The sequence below is a fragment of the Trichoderma reesei genome (assembly GCF_000167675.1).
Source record: "Trichoderma reesei QM6a unplaced genomic scaffold TRIREscaffold_22, whole genome shotgun sequence".
NCBI classification, from domain to species: domain Eukaryota; kingdom Fungi; phylum Ascomycota; class Sordariomycetes; order Hypocreales; family Hypocreaceae; genus Trichoderma; species Trichoderma reesei.
Window position 1 is genome coordinate 129517 of NW_006711169.1, and position 16449 is coordinate 145965.

General features: G+C 53.1%; 7 protein-coding genes across 7 annotated transcripts; 2 read left to right on the forward strand and 5 right to left on the reverse strand.

The window, feature by feature from the left end:
- Positions 1-97: 97 nt before the first annotated feature.
- TRIREDRAFT_23087 (Hypothetical protein) lies at positions 98-2382 on the forward strand (the record flags this gene model as incomplete). The annotated part of the gene is made up of 5 exons (XM_006968212.1): positions 98-719; positions 775-1054; positions 1125-1336; positions 1392-1659; positions 1717-2382. Exons 1-5 carry the CDS (start codon positions 532-534, stop codon positions 2380-2382), a joined length of 1614 nt encoding a protein of 537 aa, XP_006968274.1. The 5' UTR covers positions 98-531.
- Positions 2383-3188: 806 nt separating this feature from the next.
- Positions 3189-3773, forward strand: TRIREDRAFT_110729 (uncharacterized protein; the record flags this gene model as incomplete). The annotated part of the gene is made up of 2 exons (XM_006968236.1): positions 3189-3652; positions 3740-3773. The coding sequence occupies 2 exons, from the start codon at positions 3189-3191 to the stop codon at positions 3771-3773; spliced, it is 498 nt and encodes a 165-aa protein (XP_006968298.1).
- A 506-nt stretch (positions 3774-4279) lies between these two features.
- TRIREDRAFT_34272 (uncharacterized protein) lies at positions 4280-4444 on the reverse strand (the record flags this gene model as incomplete). The annotated part of the gene is made up of 1 exon (XM_006968218.1): positions 4280-4444. A coding segment is annotated over one exon (165 nt), but the record flags the coding sequence as incomplete, so codon positions are not given.
- Positions 4445-7260: 2816 nt separating this feature from the next.
- Positions 7261-8068, reverse strand: TRIREDRAFT_110731 (uncharacterized protein; the record flags this gene model as incomplete). Its single annotated transcript, XM_006968296.1, has 2 exons — positions 7261-7872; positions 7934-8068. The coding sequence occupies 2 exons, from the start codon at positions 8066-8068 to the stop codon at positions 7261-7263; spliced, it is 747 nt and encodes a 248-aa protein (XP_006968358.1).
- A 2909-nt stretch (positions 8069-10977) lies between these two features.
- Positions 10978-11751, reverse strand: TRIREDRAFT_110732 (uncharacterized protein; the record flags this gene model as incomplete). The annotated part of the gene is made up of 2 exons (XM_006968297.1): positions 10978-11165; positions 11253-11751. 2 exons carry the CDS (start codon positions 11749-11751, stop codon positions 10978-10980), a joined length of 687 nt encoding a protein of 228 aa, XP_006968359.1.
- A 907-nt stretch (positions 11752-12658) lies between these two features.
- TRIREDRAFT_110733 (uncharacterized protein) lies at positions 12659-13664 on the reverse strand (the record flags this gene model as incomplete). Its single annotated transcript, XM_006968298.1, has 4 exons — positions 12659-12670; positions 12719-12856; positions 12933-13081; positions 13142-13664. 4 exons carry the CDS (start codon positions 13662-13664, stop codon positions 12659-12661), a joined length of 822 nt encoding a protein of 273 aa, XP_006968360.1.
- Positions 13665-14126: 462 nt separating this feature from the next.
- Positions 14127-15821, reverse strand: TRIREDRAFT_81049 (C-14 sterol reductase; the record flags this gene model as incomplete). The annotated part of the gene is made up of 3 exons (XM_006968299.1): positions 15667-15821; positions 15286-15593; positions 14127-15226 (listed from the first exon to the last, which is right to left on the reverse strand). The coding sequence occupies exons 1-3, from the start codon at positions 15708-15710 to the stop codon at positions 14127-14129; spliced, it is 1452 nt and encodes a 483-aa protein (XP_006968361.1). The 5' UTR covers positions 15711-15821.
- Between the last annotated feature and the right edge of the window lie 628 nt (positions 15822-16449).

The window sequence follows — 16449 nt, forward strand, 5'->3', positions numbered from 1 at the left end:
GGGCTCGCTGTGGCTTTACAGGGGCGGCCTGGGGCTGGAGCTGGAGCTGCGATTGAGACGTTGACCCAACAGCTGGTGCAACCCGAGATTCTTCCCCATCAAACGTTGGGTACAAACACCACAGGCGACTGGATCTTGCTGCGAGAATCCCAATGTTGCTGCTGCTGACTCTGAGTGTCATGATCTAGATGTTCAAATACCAATTGGCCGTCTCTTCACCCCCCTCTCGTCACACGGAATCCAAGGGCTGCACCACTCCTGAACCAGCTGGAAATCAGCTCGAATCTCCTCTCCTTCGTGCGGGCAGCATCGCATCCTGAGAGCCGTTTCCATCACCCACGACAGGAGAATTACAGAAACAAGAAACAACATACAGCCCCGTGTGCGCCCTGCGGCGTCCCGTGAATCATCACCACAGGGCGGCTCAAGGAGGGCAACACAGCCAACGTCCAGCTCCCCTCCCCCCTCACCACCACGCAGCGCCTGTACGACCGTTCTGGAAACGCCACCTCGCTCAACCACAGGCTCAGGATGGACCTCGAGACCAGGGTGCATGCCGAGGCCCTCCTGCTCAAGGCCGCCCGCACGTACGGCGTCCAGGTCCGCAGGGACGAGGTGCAGCAGCATCTCCGGCACGACCACTACGGCGCCGCATTGGCCGAGTGGGCGACTTTGCATCTCACGGCGGACAACCTGCTGACCCCTGATGAGCTGGCAATGTGAGTACAGAGGCACCCGCTGCGGGGAGGAGCAGTGCTAAGCTGTCGCCGTCAGATACTCGGTGCTCGACAGGAACGGCCAGGTCGACATCCTGGCCAACCTGCATGACCTGTCCGAGGTGCAGAGCGTCACCGAGGACGACATCAAGGCCGCCGTCGAGGAGCTGAGGAGGTCCACCGAGAGCATCACCAAACAGAGCGAGACCCTCCGCCAGCAGCAGGATGCCCTCTCGCGCCTGGTCAGGAAGCGCGCTGAAAACGAGGCCCGGCGGCGGGATCTCGACATGGACAGGCAGAGCAAGTCCGAGTCGGAACGGCAGCGGGTTGCCGCCGAGGTAATGTGGTTCGAATGCTACCTATACAAGCCGGTTTTGCAAGCCCGCTGACGTGCCCTCCACCACCCAGGTAGAAGCAGCTTCGCAGAGCCTTGCCTTTCGCATCTCCGATCTCGAGGAGCAGGGCGCCCAGGCCGGCTCCAATCTCAACGGCACCCTGGGCGAGATTTTCCGGGCCGACGACAAGCTGCTCGCCAACCTGCAGAAGCTGGGCTGGGAGCTGGAGCAGCCAGATCCGGACGAGACGTCAAAGCTTGACAAGCTGCGTGAAATCTGCTCGCGGTTAGCTGCCTGCGTCCCCATGTTCATTGCCTGTTTGCTAACCGCCAAGCTGCAGTCTGGTCAAGATTACGGCGCAGACCATCCGCGCGAAGCTGGACACGACTTACATGGAAACGCTCGTGGAAGCTGAGCGATCAGGTCGCGTCAAGCCTTCGACCGACGACGAGGTCAAGGCGCTCGAGGCAGAGGTCGAGTCGCTGCACTCGGAGATTCTGTCCATCGCCCAGCTGTCTGTGGAACATCAGTATCTCGAGCCGGCACTCACAACGGTGTCCGCGGAAGGGGGCCAGAATGCGATGCGCACAACCAATGCCTTGGCATACGTGAGAACTTGTCCTAGCTGCCTGTTGTTGAGATGAATTGCTGACGCAGGTTCACAGATTGATCAATGCCTCGACTATCTGCTGGGCCGCCTCGATCGAATCCAAGGGCGCATCGAGACCCATCTGTCACACCAGGCCGCCGCCGCCTCCCTCATCACCACAGCCAAAGCCGAGGTGGCCGTCGACATCCCGCCGCCTGCCAAGCACACGCCATCAGTAGCGCCCGTTTCCGTCTTTCCCTCTTCCCCCAGCAAGTCGGGCACCCCGCGGAAGCGTTCCAACACGGTGGGCTCTCAGCACCGCCGCAGGTCGTCCGACATTGCCAACGAGCCACCGCTCGATACCCTCATGTACGCTCTGTCGGTGCCGTCATCGGTGTCCGAAGAGACGGATGGCAGAGCGCAGGTTGTGGCCTTGTCCAAGATTCTCAATGACCGATGGAACAAGTGCGATGAGATTGCTCGAGGCGCGCAGGAGACGTTTGAGACGGGCGCTCTGGCGCAGCTCAACGACACGCGGCTTGCTATCCAGCTGGTGAGGGACAGCGTCTTGGCGGAGAGCTCATTCAACGAGCCGAATCTGGTCGACCCGGAGATTTCTGGCTTCATTACCGTCCTGGCGGCCGAGGTGGAGGGCGCAAAGGATAGGCTGGCCCTTGTCGAGGGTCAACGCAGGGACCGGAAGAGCGAAAAGAGGGACGAGTTTGTTGAACGATGGGGATAGGTTGATGGGTGCTCTGGCATATCTTGTGCATATTTCTCTGCATAGGTAGGTATGTAGCATATGCATGGCACGATTTCTACACTGTTGAGTATATCCCTTCATGCCCAAGAGTGATCCATACCTCTCAGTGCGTCAACACATTGAATCTAGATCTCGACAGCAACACTGATGTATGGCCCTCGCGTAAGCGGAAGCAGCACGGACTTGCAAAAGCGGTGTTATTATCTCCGACGTTGATCAGCGAAAGATTTGCATTTCCAATTCTCCCATAAGCCCGCCTCGACGTAGCGTACAGGGGGGGAAGCTTCATGCTGAGATCCAGGGTTGTCCGTTGACAAGGTTGCACTGAGGCAGACGTCACCTTGTCAACATCGGTCAAAGCTCACTATGTATGAGGCGTGATTCGGAAATAGTTGCCTTGGGTTATGTGGTTGATGCTGGATACCCTTGCATGGGCATCCATCCGCATCGGGGTGTCAAAACTGGCGTGATGTCTTTTGAATGATTTACGATGGCAAGAATTACTATACATTACTATTCAATGGCTGGATCTCAAATAAATGCAATATCGGTTATAATAGAGTCCGGAGTCCACCCTATGTTCGTAATCAAATATATTGCCAAAGTGTAGGTATAGCCTCAGGTCAAACCCTCCTCATATATAACGAACCACACCAACAACACCAACAACGACCATCATCCACCCCAAACACCTCAACCTCAACCTCAAAACACCACAACCACAGACCCGATCTCCAAGCACCAACCATTTCTCCAACCCCCCCGGAAAAACAACAACAACAACAATGCCCCCCCAACCCATCGAGAAAATCACCAAAATCTACACCCACCTCCTCACCCTACACCCCGAATCCTCCCCCGACGCCCTCGACCAATTCGCTTCCTACTTCTCCCCCTCCTGCAGAGTCTACCTCAAATCCATGCGCGAGGCCAACGATCCTGCCACCGACCGCGCCGCCATCGTCAGTCACCTCCGCGATTACCTCAAGGACCAAGTCCTCGAGCAGCGAAACGTAATCTCCCAGAGCGTCGGCGAGGATGGCGAGGGCGGCGTCCGCGTGTTTGTCGAGATGGAGAATCGGTATAATGTGCATGGTCAAATCTTGGACAGGTTCCCCGAGACACTGGTTGCGACGTTTGACGAGGAGGGGCTTGTGAATAGCTTCAAGCTTTACAGTTGCAGAAGCCATATTGTCATGTTGATCCAGACTGCAACTGGGGAGGGCCCTTATAGCGAAGAGGTCATGAAGTAAGTTGAAGCCGCCCATCGATGGAGAGAGAATATGTCAGTTGCAGTACTAACTAGAAGTAAGGAGCGCCTCTTCTCATTAAGCAGCTCTTCGATTCAGCACCACTATCTCGGCGTTTAGAAAGCATATACAGTCACCATGAGCATACTAAGTAGGAGTCATAGTCGGTGTCTATTAGGCCTATTCGTACAGTAAACATATAGATAAACTATCATTTTGTCTCAACCCCGGTCCACCACTTTCAAAAAACACCCATCTTCTCCAATCATTTAAGCACGGAAGCTGCGGGCAACACGAGGGGCCGGAACGCTTCGCTTCTTGGCCGAGAAGCCGCAGCCAGTCTTTCCGTTCTGGAACTGAGCGCCAACACCAGAGCAGACAGCACCGCCGTTGAGAGCAGCGCAGCAGCCGGAAGCGCAGTCGGCGTCGCTGAGGCAGATTCCGGTGATGAACTGCTGGCCAGCACCGTTTCCGAGGTTCTTGACACCAGCTGGGTCACCAACAGCTGTGTTGAAGCCGGCGGGAGCGCTGGCAGGGGCGTTGCTGCCGCCCTGAGCCGGAGCAGGAGACGCGGCGGGAGCGGGAGCGGCGGCGTTGTTGCTGTCAGACGCAGAGGAAGTCTTGGGGAATCCGCAGCCAGTCTTGCCGTTCTGGAACTGGGCACCGACGCCGGAGCAGACGGCACCGCCGTTGAGGCCGGCACAGCAGCCGGAGGCGCAGTCGGCGTCAGTCAGGCAAATACCGGTGATGAACTGTTGGCCAGCACCGTTGCCGAGGTTCTTGGCACCAGCTGGGTCACCGACGGCGGTGTTGAAGCCAGCGGGAACGTTGGCAGAGGTTCCAGTGCTGCCAGTGTTGGCATTGTTGCTTCCGCTGTTCTGGGCAGGGGCAGCAGGGGCAGCACCGCCGTCACCAAAGCCGCAGCCAGACTTGCCAGCCTGGAACTGAGCACCGATACCCTGGGGATCTGAGTGTTAGCCCAAAGAAGAGGAGGTACTTGCGAGAGCGTCGAAGGAACTTACAGAGCAGACACCTCCACCGCTGATGAAGGCGCAGCAGGTTGAAGCACAGTCCTTGCTGGAGAGACACTCGCCACCGATCTGGAGTCGTGGTCAGTTATTTGCCGAGTTCGAGGGATGATGGATATTGTTGAGGAGATGACGTACGAACTGGCCTCCGTTGCCATTTCCGACGTTCTTGGCTCCAGCCGGGTCGCCGAGGGCGTAGACGGAGAGGGAGCCTGCACGGTATTGTTAGAGGACTCTTTGCAGGGGCCGTTGAGGAGAGGCTGTCCGGACTTACAAGCGAGAATAGCGGCAACAGACAGACGAACCATTTTGGCGGTGTTGTGTTGGTTGTTTTTTTTGTTGTTTTGTGTTCAAAAAAGAAAGTGTATGAAGATGGCGAAGAGACAAGTGTTAATGACAGTTGTTTTGAAGAAGAAGAGATTCAAGCGACGCCAGGTCTTTGATTCTGAAAGAATGAAAGTAAACGAGAAGGAAAGTGGCGCCGGGCCTTGAGAAGGATTGGAAGGAAAGATGGGATTGATGGTGGTGATGGAAAAGGAAGAAGGGACGGTCCATGATGCGGGATCACGACTCTACTTATACGCAGCAGAAGGAGGGACATGGAGTTTCATGGCTTGTCTACCTTATTTGTTTCTTGAAACTAATGGCCAGGTCGCTCCGTCGCGACTGTCCTGTCTGGCCGAGTGCCGGGAGAGCGAGGAGCCACGACGGAGACGGAGAGATTCATCGCGGTGCTCCAAACAAGGGGAGGGATTCCCGAAACGAGGCGCTGTTTGATGCGCATGAATCGGGTCGGTCGACTACTACTACCTACATGTATATAGTACTGCTAACGCGCCTCGGCCTTCACTTTCAAGGCTTGACGGAGGGACCCGAAAGAAGGTTGTGGGGAAGGGACTGGGCAGACAGGGGGGGGACGCTGTTTGGAAGGCTGAATTTTTGGTGTCATTTCATGGTGGTGTTTATTTTTGCGCATGTTTCTGCGACGAGGAGGTCCGAGTTCATGCGCTTGAGGTTTTGGGGCGGCCGGGCCGTGGGTCGGTTTTGGGGATAGTGGCATTGTATTTTTATTTTCATATGAATCTAGGGGAGAATGAGGCGATGCGGGATGGAGGAATGTTGGGCCTGTAGAGGGGAACGAAAGGAGAGGTTGGATTAGACATGCAATTGTTTCGTTTAGGGAGGACGGCGAGATGGTTGATTAGACGGAGGTGATGAGGATCTTGATCGGGACACACATGTGATGGAGCTGGTGATGGATCTCCAGGAGTCGACTACTGTACTGTAGTGATTCCAGCACATGAGGACTGGGTAATACCTACATGGACTTGATGCAGAATTGCCAATTTGGGCCGCGTCAATGCGCAGTCGACGAACCACGGACATGGCCAGCAGCCTCGACAATCGCCCGGCAATCTCGATTCCCGTCCTGCTTTACGCCTACATGTATCCTTTACCATATCCAAGCAACTGCTGCCTCTTCATCTCTACCATTGCACATATTCTCTTCTTCTTTTTGCTTCATCCTTCAACTGCCTGTTCTCTCTCGCCTCCTCTCAGAGTCGCATCCGCAGCAGCACAGACAGACAGACAGCGGCAGGGCCCCAACGCTGGAAACAACCGCCGAGTTTCAGAGCTGAAATCGCCCCTGTTTGACGATGCCAGTCCGTCCCAGGGCTGTTTCACCGTTTGCGGAGCAGCAACAATGATTGTCCGGGACGGCTCGAGTCAGGGGGGGTTGGCTGTCTAGTACCCAGTAATTACCGAGTCTCCAGATATTAAGGTATCAAATGTCAACGTCTCGACTGTCGGAGAGTTCTAAACGCGCCAGTGCTTCAGATCTCGGGCTGTCGGGGGGACTTGAGGCTGATGATCTGTTCAGCCTCGGCCCGGGTCAGCCTTGGTATAATCCAGGCCAATATGGGCATGTATAAAAAGTATAAGAGGATGTATGTATCACTGCCGCGTTCTGCTCTGCCATGTTTGATGCCAACATGCAGGGGAGACGATGGCTCGCGATGATTCCGAGCAGGGCCACGTTTTCTCACACCATCTGCCTTCCACATTGGGCGACTTTGCGTCGATTGATCCAGGGCTGCTTGTGCTCAAGCTGACGTGAACAAGACAAGCTTTTGACTCAAGGATTGCCTGGGAGCCTCGGCGAATGGCGTCCCGGTTCCAGATGCTGCAAGTGTCAGCATTGACTGTTTGTAGACTCACGATGCTTCGGTCACGGGTTGACTCTCCTTTGCTGGAAGCACTGGACCGTCAGCATAGAGGATGCGCATTGACATGTTCACTTTAGGGGGGGGGGGGGGGGGGGGGGGTTCTTAATTTTCCATGCCCAGCACTGCTGTCAGGTGCTATTTTGTCGGTTTGCGTCTGAGCCAAAGGACAGTTGTGCATGGTAAATTGCATGTATATTGAAAGATTTGCATCTAAAGGGTATCATAACACTCATCGCAACAGTAAACGCATCGCCCCCATGATTCTTGCCCTGGATCATCGCCGCCTCTCTATAACCCTTGAAATCCCAGTCTTAATCCTCTTAGTTGAAGGAGGAAAAAGCCAATTTGACATCAAGGCCAATCGTATCCGAAAAGAGGCCTTGTATTGATGAGGCCTTCCAAAGCGCCCCTGCCAGCGGGCCAAGCTGAAGATTCATCGGGTGCCTCGAAACCCTCAACCGCCTCGTGGCTTGAAGCCCAGCACTCAGGGCATTGGAGCATCCGCCGCCAGCGCCAGTGCTCAACAACAACCTCCCAGGCTCTCGCCATCATCGCAGACTGTTTGGGACACGGCGCGCCCTTGTCTGTCGTCCACCAGCGTGGGTCTACCGGCCGATAGCGAAGGCAGTCCTGGCACAAGCTGACGGCTGGTGATGCCCGTCGTCCCGGTCCCAGGGGTGAGAGGCGGAGAAGAAAGCGAATCATTGTCTCCCGCGAGCGATGAGCCGTGTCATCGAAGCGGGTGGCAGTCTGGAAATGGTGAAAGGATGTCCGGTTTGAGGGGGGCAGCGTTGGTCGGTGCTTGACGGCCAGCGTCGAAGCGAAGAGGAGTGCCTTGCATGTCAGGGCCAGACAGATGGCGTCCTCGTTTGTCCCTGAGCGGAAGATCTCGACGAGGAGCTCCATGGGGAGGCTGAGAAGGCCCGTTTTGGGGTCTGTCGTGTGGCATGGCCCCGTCGACAGCTTCACGGAAACATTGTTAATGTCGTTGTATACGAGTTCATGTCTCAGGCAAAAGACTTACCACGCTCTGCGGGACGACAAACTCTCTCGGGACGATTTCGCCGTTTGCCGGCCAAGCTTTCCGCCTGGGCAAGATGCCAGTGAATTGCTCTCCTGGAAGGAGCCATTCGAGCTGGCCGGGAGTCTGTCGGGACATGGTGTCTCGTCGCATCTTGGTGAGTGTTTCCGTTGGACAATAAGATTTGGTCAACGTAGAGTAGGTATGTTTGCGCCGTGGTGACTTCAAGTGGTCTTATTGTGCGGAACGAAAGTGTATGTCTGCTGCCGGGACTGAATGATGGGGCATATTGGGGTTTATATAGGGAGCTGTTTTGAGGTTTTCCCTAAGGTCGTTAAGCATCCATTGGAGAGGTAGAGTTCAAGGCGAAATGGAGGCTTGAACTTTGTAATTAAGCCCAAGTGTCTCATCGTGAGAGCAGGGCACTACCAAGCCATGAGGAGTTGATGGTCCAGTCCGTCGTTTACAAAACGTGGACGCTTCTGGAGGACAACTTCTTGAGGGGATTCCATTCCAAGCGCTTGTGATTTTGGCAATTACACGTTCACGGAGTTGTGTTCACAAGTGCGAGCTATGGACGGTTGACGTCCCGCTTTGCAGCTTTTGAGAGTCACGATACTCAAGGACACTTGAAGTTTATGGCAAAAAGATGATCAGAGACTTTTGCCAGAGTGGAAGAAGGTTTCACTATCTCGTTTTGGGCAACAGCTTCGTGTGGCGGAAGATTGATATCTCTGTTGGGAGAGTCAAGGGGCTATCACGGAGGCTACAGTATGAGCCACAAACGTTGAGGGAAGGTAACTTTCAAGATTGGTCATGACGAGCTTATATTTTTTCACAATTGTCTCCCAAGGACATGATCTAATGACAACTGAAATATTTTCTGCCCGGCAGCCGTCGTTTTTGTTTCGGTAGATGGTCGTGGGGTCTACGGAGGGTGTGCCGGATGGAGGGGGAGGCCAGGCCGCACGAACTCCGTTGAGAACGGTTCAAATCCGACGACAACCTCCCACAACAGCAAACAAGGGGCAAATAAAGGCAAAAAGAAAAAGCAAAAACATACAACAGCCGGTGTTCGCTGGTGGTCACCCACCCAACTACTAATCTGCCGGTTAGAGGCTTATCGATGGGGGAGCAGACGGGACCCCGAGCTCTCCTCTACCTATGGTCGTATGTGCTTGGAGACTGCTTCATCCAGATTATGATTCCAGCATTGGATCGTACCTCTAGGTAGATCTAAATAGATATACCTAGTTGTTCCAGTTGGCGGTTTTGATATCTACAGAGATACAGTTTCGCTGATCTTTCCAAGCTAAATCATGGGGGCAGGAGGAGTATCTGTTGACTATCGGTTCCGTAGACAAGCAAGAGCATCTTCACATTATCTGGCCCCCATCAGGCATATGAGGTTCAATCATAACCTCGACTGATCGAGAACAAGTGTTTTCAATTATCAACGCTTCTCATCCAAACTAACAGAAGCCTTCAAACATTCCAGGCTGTTTGTCTCCGAGTTTACCAGCTATCTGTCCTTCTGTACTCCCTCGTGGAGCCTCAGGAGGCCGATGATGTTACAGATATCAACCTTCCGGTGACATCTTCCTCAAGACAGGCTTGCAATTAGTGTGAGTCAATCACACCAAACATTTTGTGTCGAAACTCAAACTAATGTCGTGGACCTTTGTTACTCTTTCGAAGGCGTTCCTCCTGTCCGAGAGCTACATATAGCAGGTCCATCCCCAGCCCCCCTGATGTTTATAACCTTCACATCCATTGAATCTGCAAACACAGACTGAAACACAGCGCAGCTGATCACAACTACTGTCTTAACCATACTTGCCTACTTTTCCTTTACGTCACTTTAGTTTGCTACCGGTAGCCCTTGCCCACGAGCCAGGCGAACGATGGCAACGTTATCAGGACGAGTCACGCCTTCTTCACTGCTGTTCTCCGCCTACGCCCTCATTATACCTGATTATGCCTCTTGAGCCACTATCTGATGTTAATCAGGGAGGCTCTAGAGCCCAGAGGTGAGCGCAATCTCCCTCTTGAGTCTTCTCCTTTGCTCCTGGACCGAACCTCACCGACGGACGTATTCCTAATCCTGCAGACGGCACCGGATGCGAGCTTATTCTAGGCACCCGATGGTGGAAGACGTTCCTACATGGAGGTGCGGCGTTGAGTCATTGACCTAGTGGCATCTCTCCGGTCATGATTTTTCCTACAAACGGTTTCGATGGGCGCTTTTCTCGAATGATCTGCCTCCTACACTGTCTTCTCCCCGATCAGGGAGACGCGATGTGGAAACACCACCGCCGTGAGGGCCTCCGAAAGGTTGTCTCACGTAGCAGTCTCTCCCTTATGCGTCTGCTGTGGGATTGGACGCATCTCTCGGCAACAGTTTGACGACAAATGGTATTTCTGCGACGGATGCCAGTCAGGCGCAGCCAATGCAGCAGTTGAAGTCATTTGTACGGTCAGATGCAGCCGCTTGTCTTTGGTCTTGATCGCATCTTCCTAAGCGACTTCTCTTCGGAGTCGGCCGCAAGGCTCAGCGGTGAGCTGAGAGCACCAGTTGTCCTTGAACATTGTTACGGGGAGGCTGCCCCCATTGGGTGCTTAGCTCTGAAGGAATAATTGGGAGATGCAATTCTCAGTGGTGTGACGTGGAAGCACCACCATTTTTCCTTTCCCTGCTTTCCGGTCTTTCTTGAATGAGGAAGGGCATTTGTCATGCTTGTGGCGAGATATCTCTAAGGAAGGTAGTCAGGTGAGGTTAAGGTGAGATATGTTGAGGTTGGTCGACGATCTACAAGTGCTGGGGACTCGTCATACGTGTTCAAGCATTAGCACTGATGTGGGATTTTGTCTGTGGTAGGGCGGCTTTATTGTCACTATAGAAACTTGTAATAACAAGGCGACTCCCAATCTTTTACTTTGGCGTCAGATTCAAGCCATGATGGTATGAAACTGCCCAGACTGAATGTCGAAATTACATGAGCAGTCAGTATCAAGACCCGACATTAAAAACCCCACTCGTTGATTGATTACTTCAAAACACTATCCAAGAACACGTCATTCCACACCTTGGGCAAGACGTCCTTCAGCATTGGCAGTGATACCCTCCAAGTCTCCACCAGAATGTAAGGACGCGGCTGCTTTGGGGGTTCCATTTCCTCAAGCCTTTGTCCCAAAAGCTCAAAGAAGGTTCCCAGTACGGCACACGTACTCAAGACTGGAAACGCCAAGTAAAGGGCGCCTAAACGCAACAGACTCTTGTCAGCTCCAGATCAATCATGTAAGAACAAGGGGACTATCATACTGTTCACCCATGAAATTGTTTCCGCAAGGGTGATTTTAGCCCACCACATGAGGACAAGCTTTGAGGCCAGAGGCCACTCCAGGTAGAACCGAAAGGGAAGGACGAGCGGGACTGAGGCGATGGCCAGTCGGACCAAGAACGTTTCGGTAGATACGCTGACGCCAAGGGCAAGGGAGTTGATGTACATGCTCAGGTAGAGCATGATGTAGATGAGGCGCTCTCTGCTCTTGTGGCTGTTCCGTGATGGACGGTCGTCATGCTCCGGGAACCAGTTGTCTGGGTCCTCGTATCTAGTGGCCGCATCGTTCCACTGAATCCCGGACAGCATTGCTGTCAAGTGCAGGAGGAGTCTTCGTTGCATGCCTGCCCAGAGTGCACCGACGACGAACGCGAGAAGCTCGAAGGAGACGGATCCGACACGATACAGGAGAATCGTGAACTCGTTTTTGAGGTTATCAAGCGAGTAATCAGTTGGTATCCCGAGTGTGAAAGGAGCCATAGTGACGGTGGTGGATGCGCTTTGGTTGTCTTTGTGTATGTGAAAAGCGCCAGAGTATGAGCAAACATAAGTAGTCATGAGAGGTGACTAGACATTGCTCAAGCATCAGGGGGAAACGTCCTATTTATACTCACAAATGCAGATTCACTGTTGCGAAGTGATAAGAGCATGGTACTTCAAGCAGTCAGAGTTTGAGTCAGGTTGGGCTACGCTGACGATACGCCACATTCAGTCAACATATGGCCGTTCGCCTTGAAGTATGAAAGAGGAAGCTAACCGAGATCTCTCTGGTGACGAAAGCCTCGTCCTGCGAAGCCATAAGTGGTAAGGAGCGGCGAAAAATTGTCCGGAGTTGAAGGAATTGTTGAGCTGTAGCTTGAACGCCAATCCAGCGTGTAGTTTACCTGTGGCATCTTGAATCAACCTCTGGATAATGTACACACAAAGCAATAGATGAAAATGCTCATCAGACCTTTCCTCTTCCACGCACCAGTCCCAATATCAGGAATGGACTAAGAAGTCGACTCTACCATGCCAGTCACTCCGTTTCAAATCCAATGAGAGTGGATATTTGAGCGATTACGGAGCTTTGATTGCCAATCAAGGTCCAAAAGGAGCCGATTGCACCCAGGAGAGGTGTCGCCCGACAATAAATGCTTCCATAGCACGACAATTTCGTTGATTGAGCCAGGTTTGTCAATGAGCAGGGCCCATGAACCACCACAGAGCCATAACTGCCCCCAGACATGTCAATACCTCTTCTTGGGCCCGTTACCAAGGAAATTTCTCGCTGCACGATCTTTAATACCATATTACCATATGTATAGCGATGGGGCTGCGTAGTTTCATCAGAACTCACATCGTTGCTATTGGGGTCGGCACGAGGGCAATACGATCTAGGTAACTCCTACCGACGGGTCTGTCCGAGATATTCTACGGATAGCCTCTAAGCTAGACAATGACTTACCTTTCCATAGCATGGTGATGGTCGGACGTGGAGGTATTTCTTTTGTAGAAATGTAATGGCATAAAGACGCTGATATCGAACCTCAAGATTATGGGGCGAGGTGAAGATCCAAAAAAGGACGTCATAGATTGGCTCATACTAAATCAACCGAGTCTACTATAATCTCAAGATGCATATCTCCAGATTAGAAGACAAAATTGCGTTATTTTTGAACATCCTTCTCTTCGGGCCCTTGAAACCATAGTAGGATCCTGCTCATTTTCGGGCTCTTCTTCACTCGCTCCGATAGAATTGCACGGCAGTCCCCCAGAACTGTGTAAGTATAGAAGGTGAGAAAGAGCATGACTTGAAGGAAGACGATGCCTATCCAATGGGTGAGTATGTTAGCTATGCACTCATAAGCTGAGGAGGGAGAGATCATACCTGCAACAGCCAGATATATGTTGCGAGACCAAATGTGCGCCCACGAAACAATGAATACCATCGAAACGATCGGCCAATCAGCGTAGAGATTATGAGGTATAATAAAAACGAGCATCAAGCAGTTAATAAACGCGTCTGGAGGGTGTGATCCAAGCGGCGTATCGCACTTGACGAAATCGAAGTACAGGACCAGATGGAGCAGACAGCAGGAGGCGTAGAAGATGATGTCTTCGCCGAGATCACCCAAGGAGGGTGATGATAAATCTTGGGTACGAGGCTCATATCTCTCGGATGTGTGTTCCCATATCCATGTGGACAATGGGGCTGTCAAATGTAGAGCAATTCTATGTTCCACGACCGCCCACATGATATTGCTGACGATCCAGACCAGGCCAGCAGAGTCTGAGTAGATCAGATTGAGCAGACTCGCAATGACCTGCGTGAAAATGCTGAGTTCGAGACTTTGTGGTAGTTCGCATGGTGAAGCGGTGTCAAGCAAGGTGTGATTCATCGTGGAAGACATCTTGAAGGACGGTGGTAGATATGTTTCGCTCGTGGAATGTGTTTGTGTATGCAAGTGTAGAGAGCCCTTGAACGCGGAAGACGCAATGGTGGTGAGGGAGGGGAGAAGGCAAATCAATCGGTACCAGTGGGAGACGTACTGTATCTATAGTACTCGTACCTATGAACGCAGACACACTTCCAGGGAGGGATCAGCCAATGATGAATTGGGTTCCCAGCAAAGTATGAGAGTTGAGGCGAGCTAGGTACGCTGGCTACACGCCACATTCGTGTGGCTTTCGTCGCTAAAGTGTTCTTTTGTAGCCTTCATACGATACCTTATGCAAAAGGGGTGATTTTTCACGCTTGAGTCCCGGGGACCAGGGGCATCGGGAACTGTCGAGAGACTACGCCTTCAAGTGAGAACGTCTTCCACTACCGTTTGTCTGGATTTCTCTCTTAACTCTCCAACATCATGTCTACTCTAGTAGAGACCTGGCAAGATCCTCCACCTAACAGCCTTCTTGTACTTGTCCCAGTCGTCACCATACTTTTCCGCACACGCAGCGTCATCCCTCCTCTCACGATGTATCAATAGCGAGGCAAAGTAGACGACGTAGAAATACGTATACACCATGCCCCATCCCCTCGCCGCACCCTGCACCACCTCTCGGCCGTCCAGCATCGTTGCCACACCTGCTCCAGCAGAAGCAATTGTGCCAGCCGGAAGAATCAGGTAGCCTGCCACGCCAGTAGGAAGACTGAATGGTGAAGCCTGCAGCCAGTCGCCAAAGTAATTGATGTGGCGCGATGCTCCCCACCAGCCGCCGGCGAGAAGACGAGTTCCTCTCTTGGTTTGGATGTAGGGCATGTCTTTGACGCTGGGGTGGTCGGGCTGTGTGCGGAAGATGCGTTTCTGCGAGTTGGAGGCGCGGAATATGTAGACTCCTACGGCGAATACAGCCGACACGATGCTGATTCCTGTCCAACCCAGTTGAAGAGGGTAGACGGAGAGGTAGCGTGTCTGGGTGGAGTAGAGGAAGGGCACCCAGACGATGTCGCCAAAGGTGAGCATGAAGCCCAAGCCATCGGTGATGGTGTCCATCATGCCCAGGACTCCCGCTTCGGCATATTGGCCTTCGAGGACGTAGTACGTCTGCACAGCGGTGACAAAGAGAATGCTGTCGGACACGTATCCGTAGTTCCGATATTGCTTGGCTACAAAGGCGAGATCGAGCAGGATCCAGCCCGTCAGGCCAGGGCGCATTTCGAGCCAGACCTTGAGATCAATCTCGCCGAACAGGGGGAGTGTGATGCGGGGGTTCAGTTCACGACCGATGAAGAAGTCGTACATGATGTTGCCCGTGTGGCCTCCTTGGGCGAGCTCTCTAAGTTCGCTGTTGCCTGGTTTGACGCTGAAGCTTCGTATGTATACGAATGCTGAGATGGCGTACGATAGTATGAGATTGGCCGTGTATAGCTGCAGGTAGTTTCTGTCGATGAAGGTCCAAACGGCAAAGTCAGAGCCGTACAGATACGTTCCTATGGCGCACGCAGCCAGCTGAACGAGGGTAGAAGAGAATGCTATGAGATTCACTCAGCGATTGGCCTCGTTACTTCAAGAAGGCAGTACTATCACTCACCATTGAGCTTGTACTTGAGTGGTCGGCCGGATTCTCTCAGCTTCGTGCCGTAGAGCTCCTGTCCAGGAAGCACTCGATACAGCACCAGGCTGAGCAGATAGTAGCCCGTCAACCAGCCGCTGGCCTCCCAGCTGGCGAACCCCCAAATGCCATCTTCAGGCCACGGGATTTGACTCTTCAACCCTGCCAGTGAGAGCGAGCGAGGCTCGAGGAGGGCCGGCGCAGGACATCCGGTGACGTCGTTGCAGGTAAAGTAGAAGAAGTAGAGCAGCACGGGCAGGCCAAAGACGATAGCTGCGGTGCCTAGCCTGTGTGACGCATTAGGGAAGGGGAAGCGGCTTTCAAGTTGAGACGCGTTTCTGACGCTGTTGGTGAACTCACGGGCCGCCAAACTCGTACTTGGGCTTGGTGTTTGTCGGGGCCATCCTTTTGCGAGAGGCTAGATGCACTGATCAAGGTGTTCTCAGGCGTCTCTGGCTGGTGATTGTACGATTCCTTGATGCTGCTCTTTTACTCATTGGCTGCAGAGCTGCATTTTTAAATCGTGTCGTGCTACATACTTCTTCTCTGTCTGGTGCTGCGTTCATTATATGGAGGTGTTGGCACATATTCCGATTACGAATACGGCGGGGCCGAGAGGCTGCGCCGGCCTCAGCTGATGCGGATGGGCGGCGATCCGGGGATTTTTTCCATTTAAGCTCAAATATTGGCATCGAGATTGGACGGGAGCCGGCTGGAGACGACGGGACTCGTGAGGCTTCCGGTTGAACGGGTTTCAGGCTGCGGATTCCGCTGCCGGGCTCTTGTGCTTGTGCGAGTCCCGAGAAGATGCATGTCTCAGATTTGGGGGGGCTCTGAGCAGTGGTACTTTCTCTTCGCACTTGGTTTGGAGGTCTGGCTTATAATAGGGATGTATCTTGTCAGTCTACATTTTGAGCGGCGTCAAGGGTTAATGCCAATGAAGCATTGGGTGTAAGCTATGATCAGGATGGTCAATCTGTTGACTGAGGGAAGTGTCTCGCCTTCCTCAGTCGCACTGGTTGTGGCGCAGCAGTCCGTGAGGTGCCTGTTTTGCCGGGATAGTCTGAAAATGCCGTCCACTGATCACGATGTAAGTGATGAGGGCACAACAACCCAATAAATCGCCACAACACACTTCCTGAT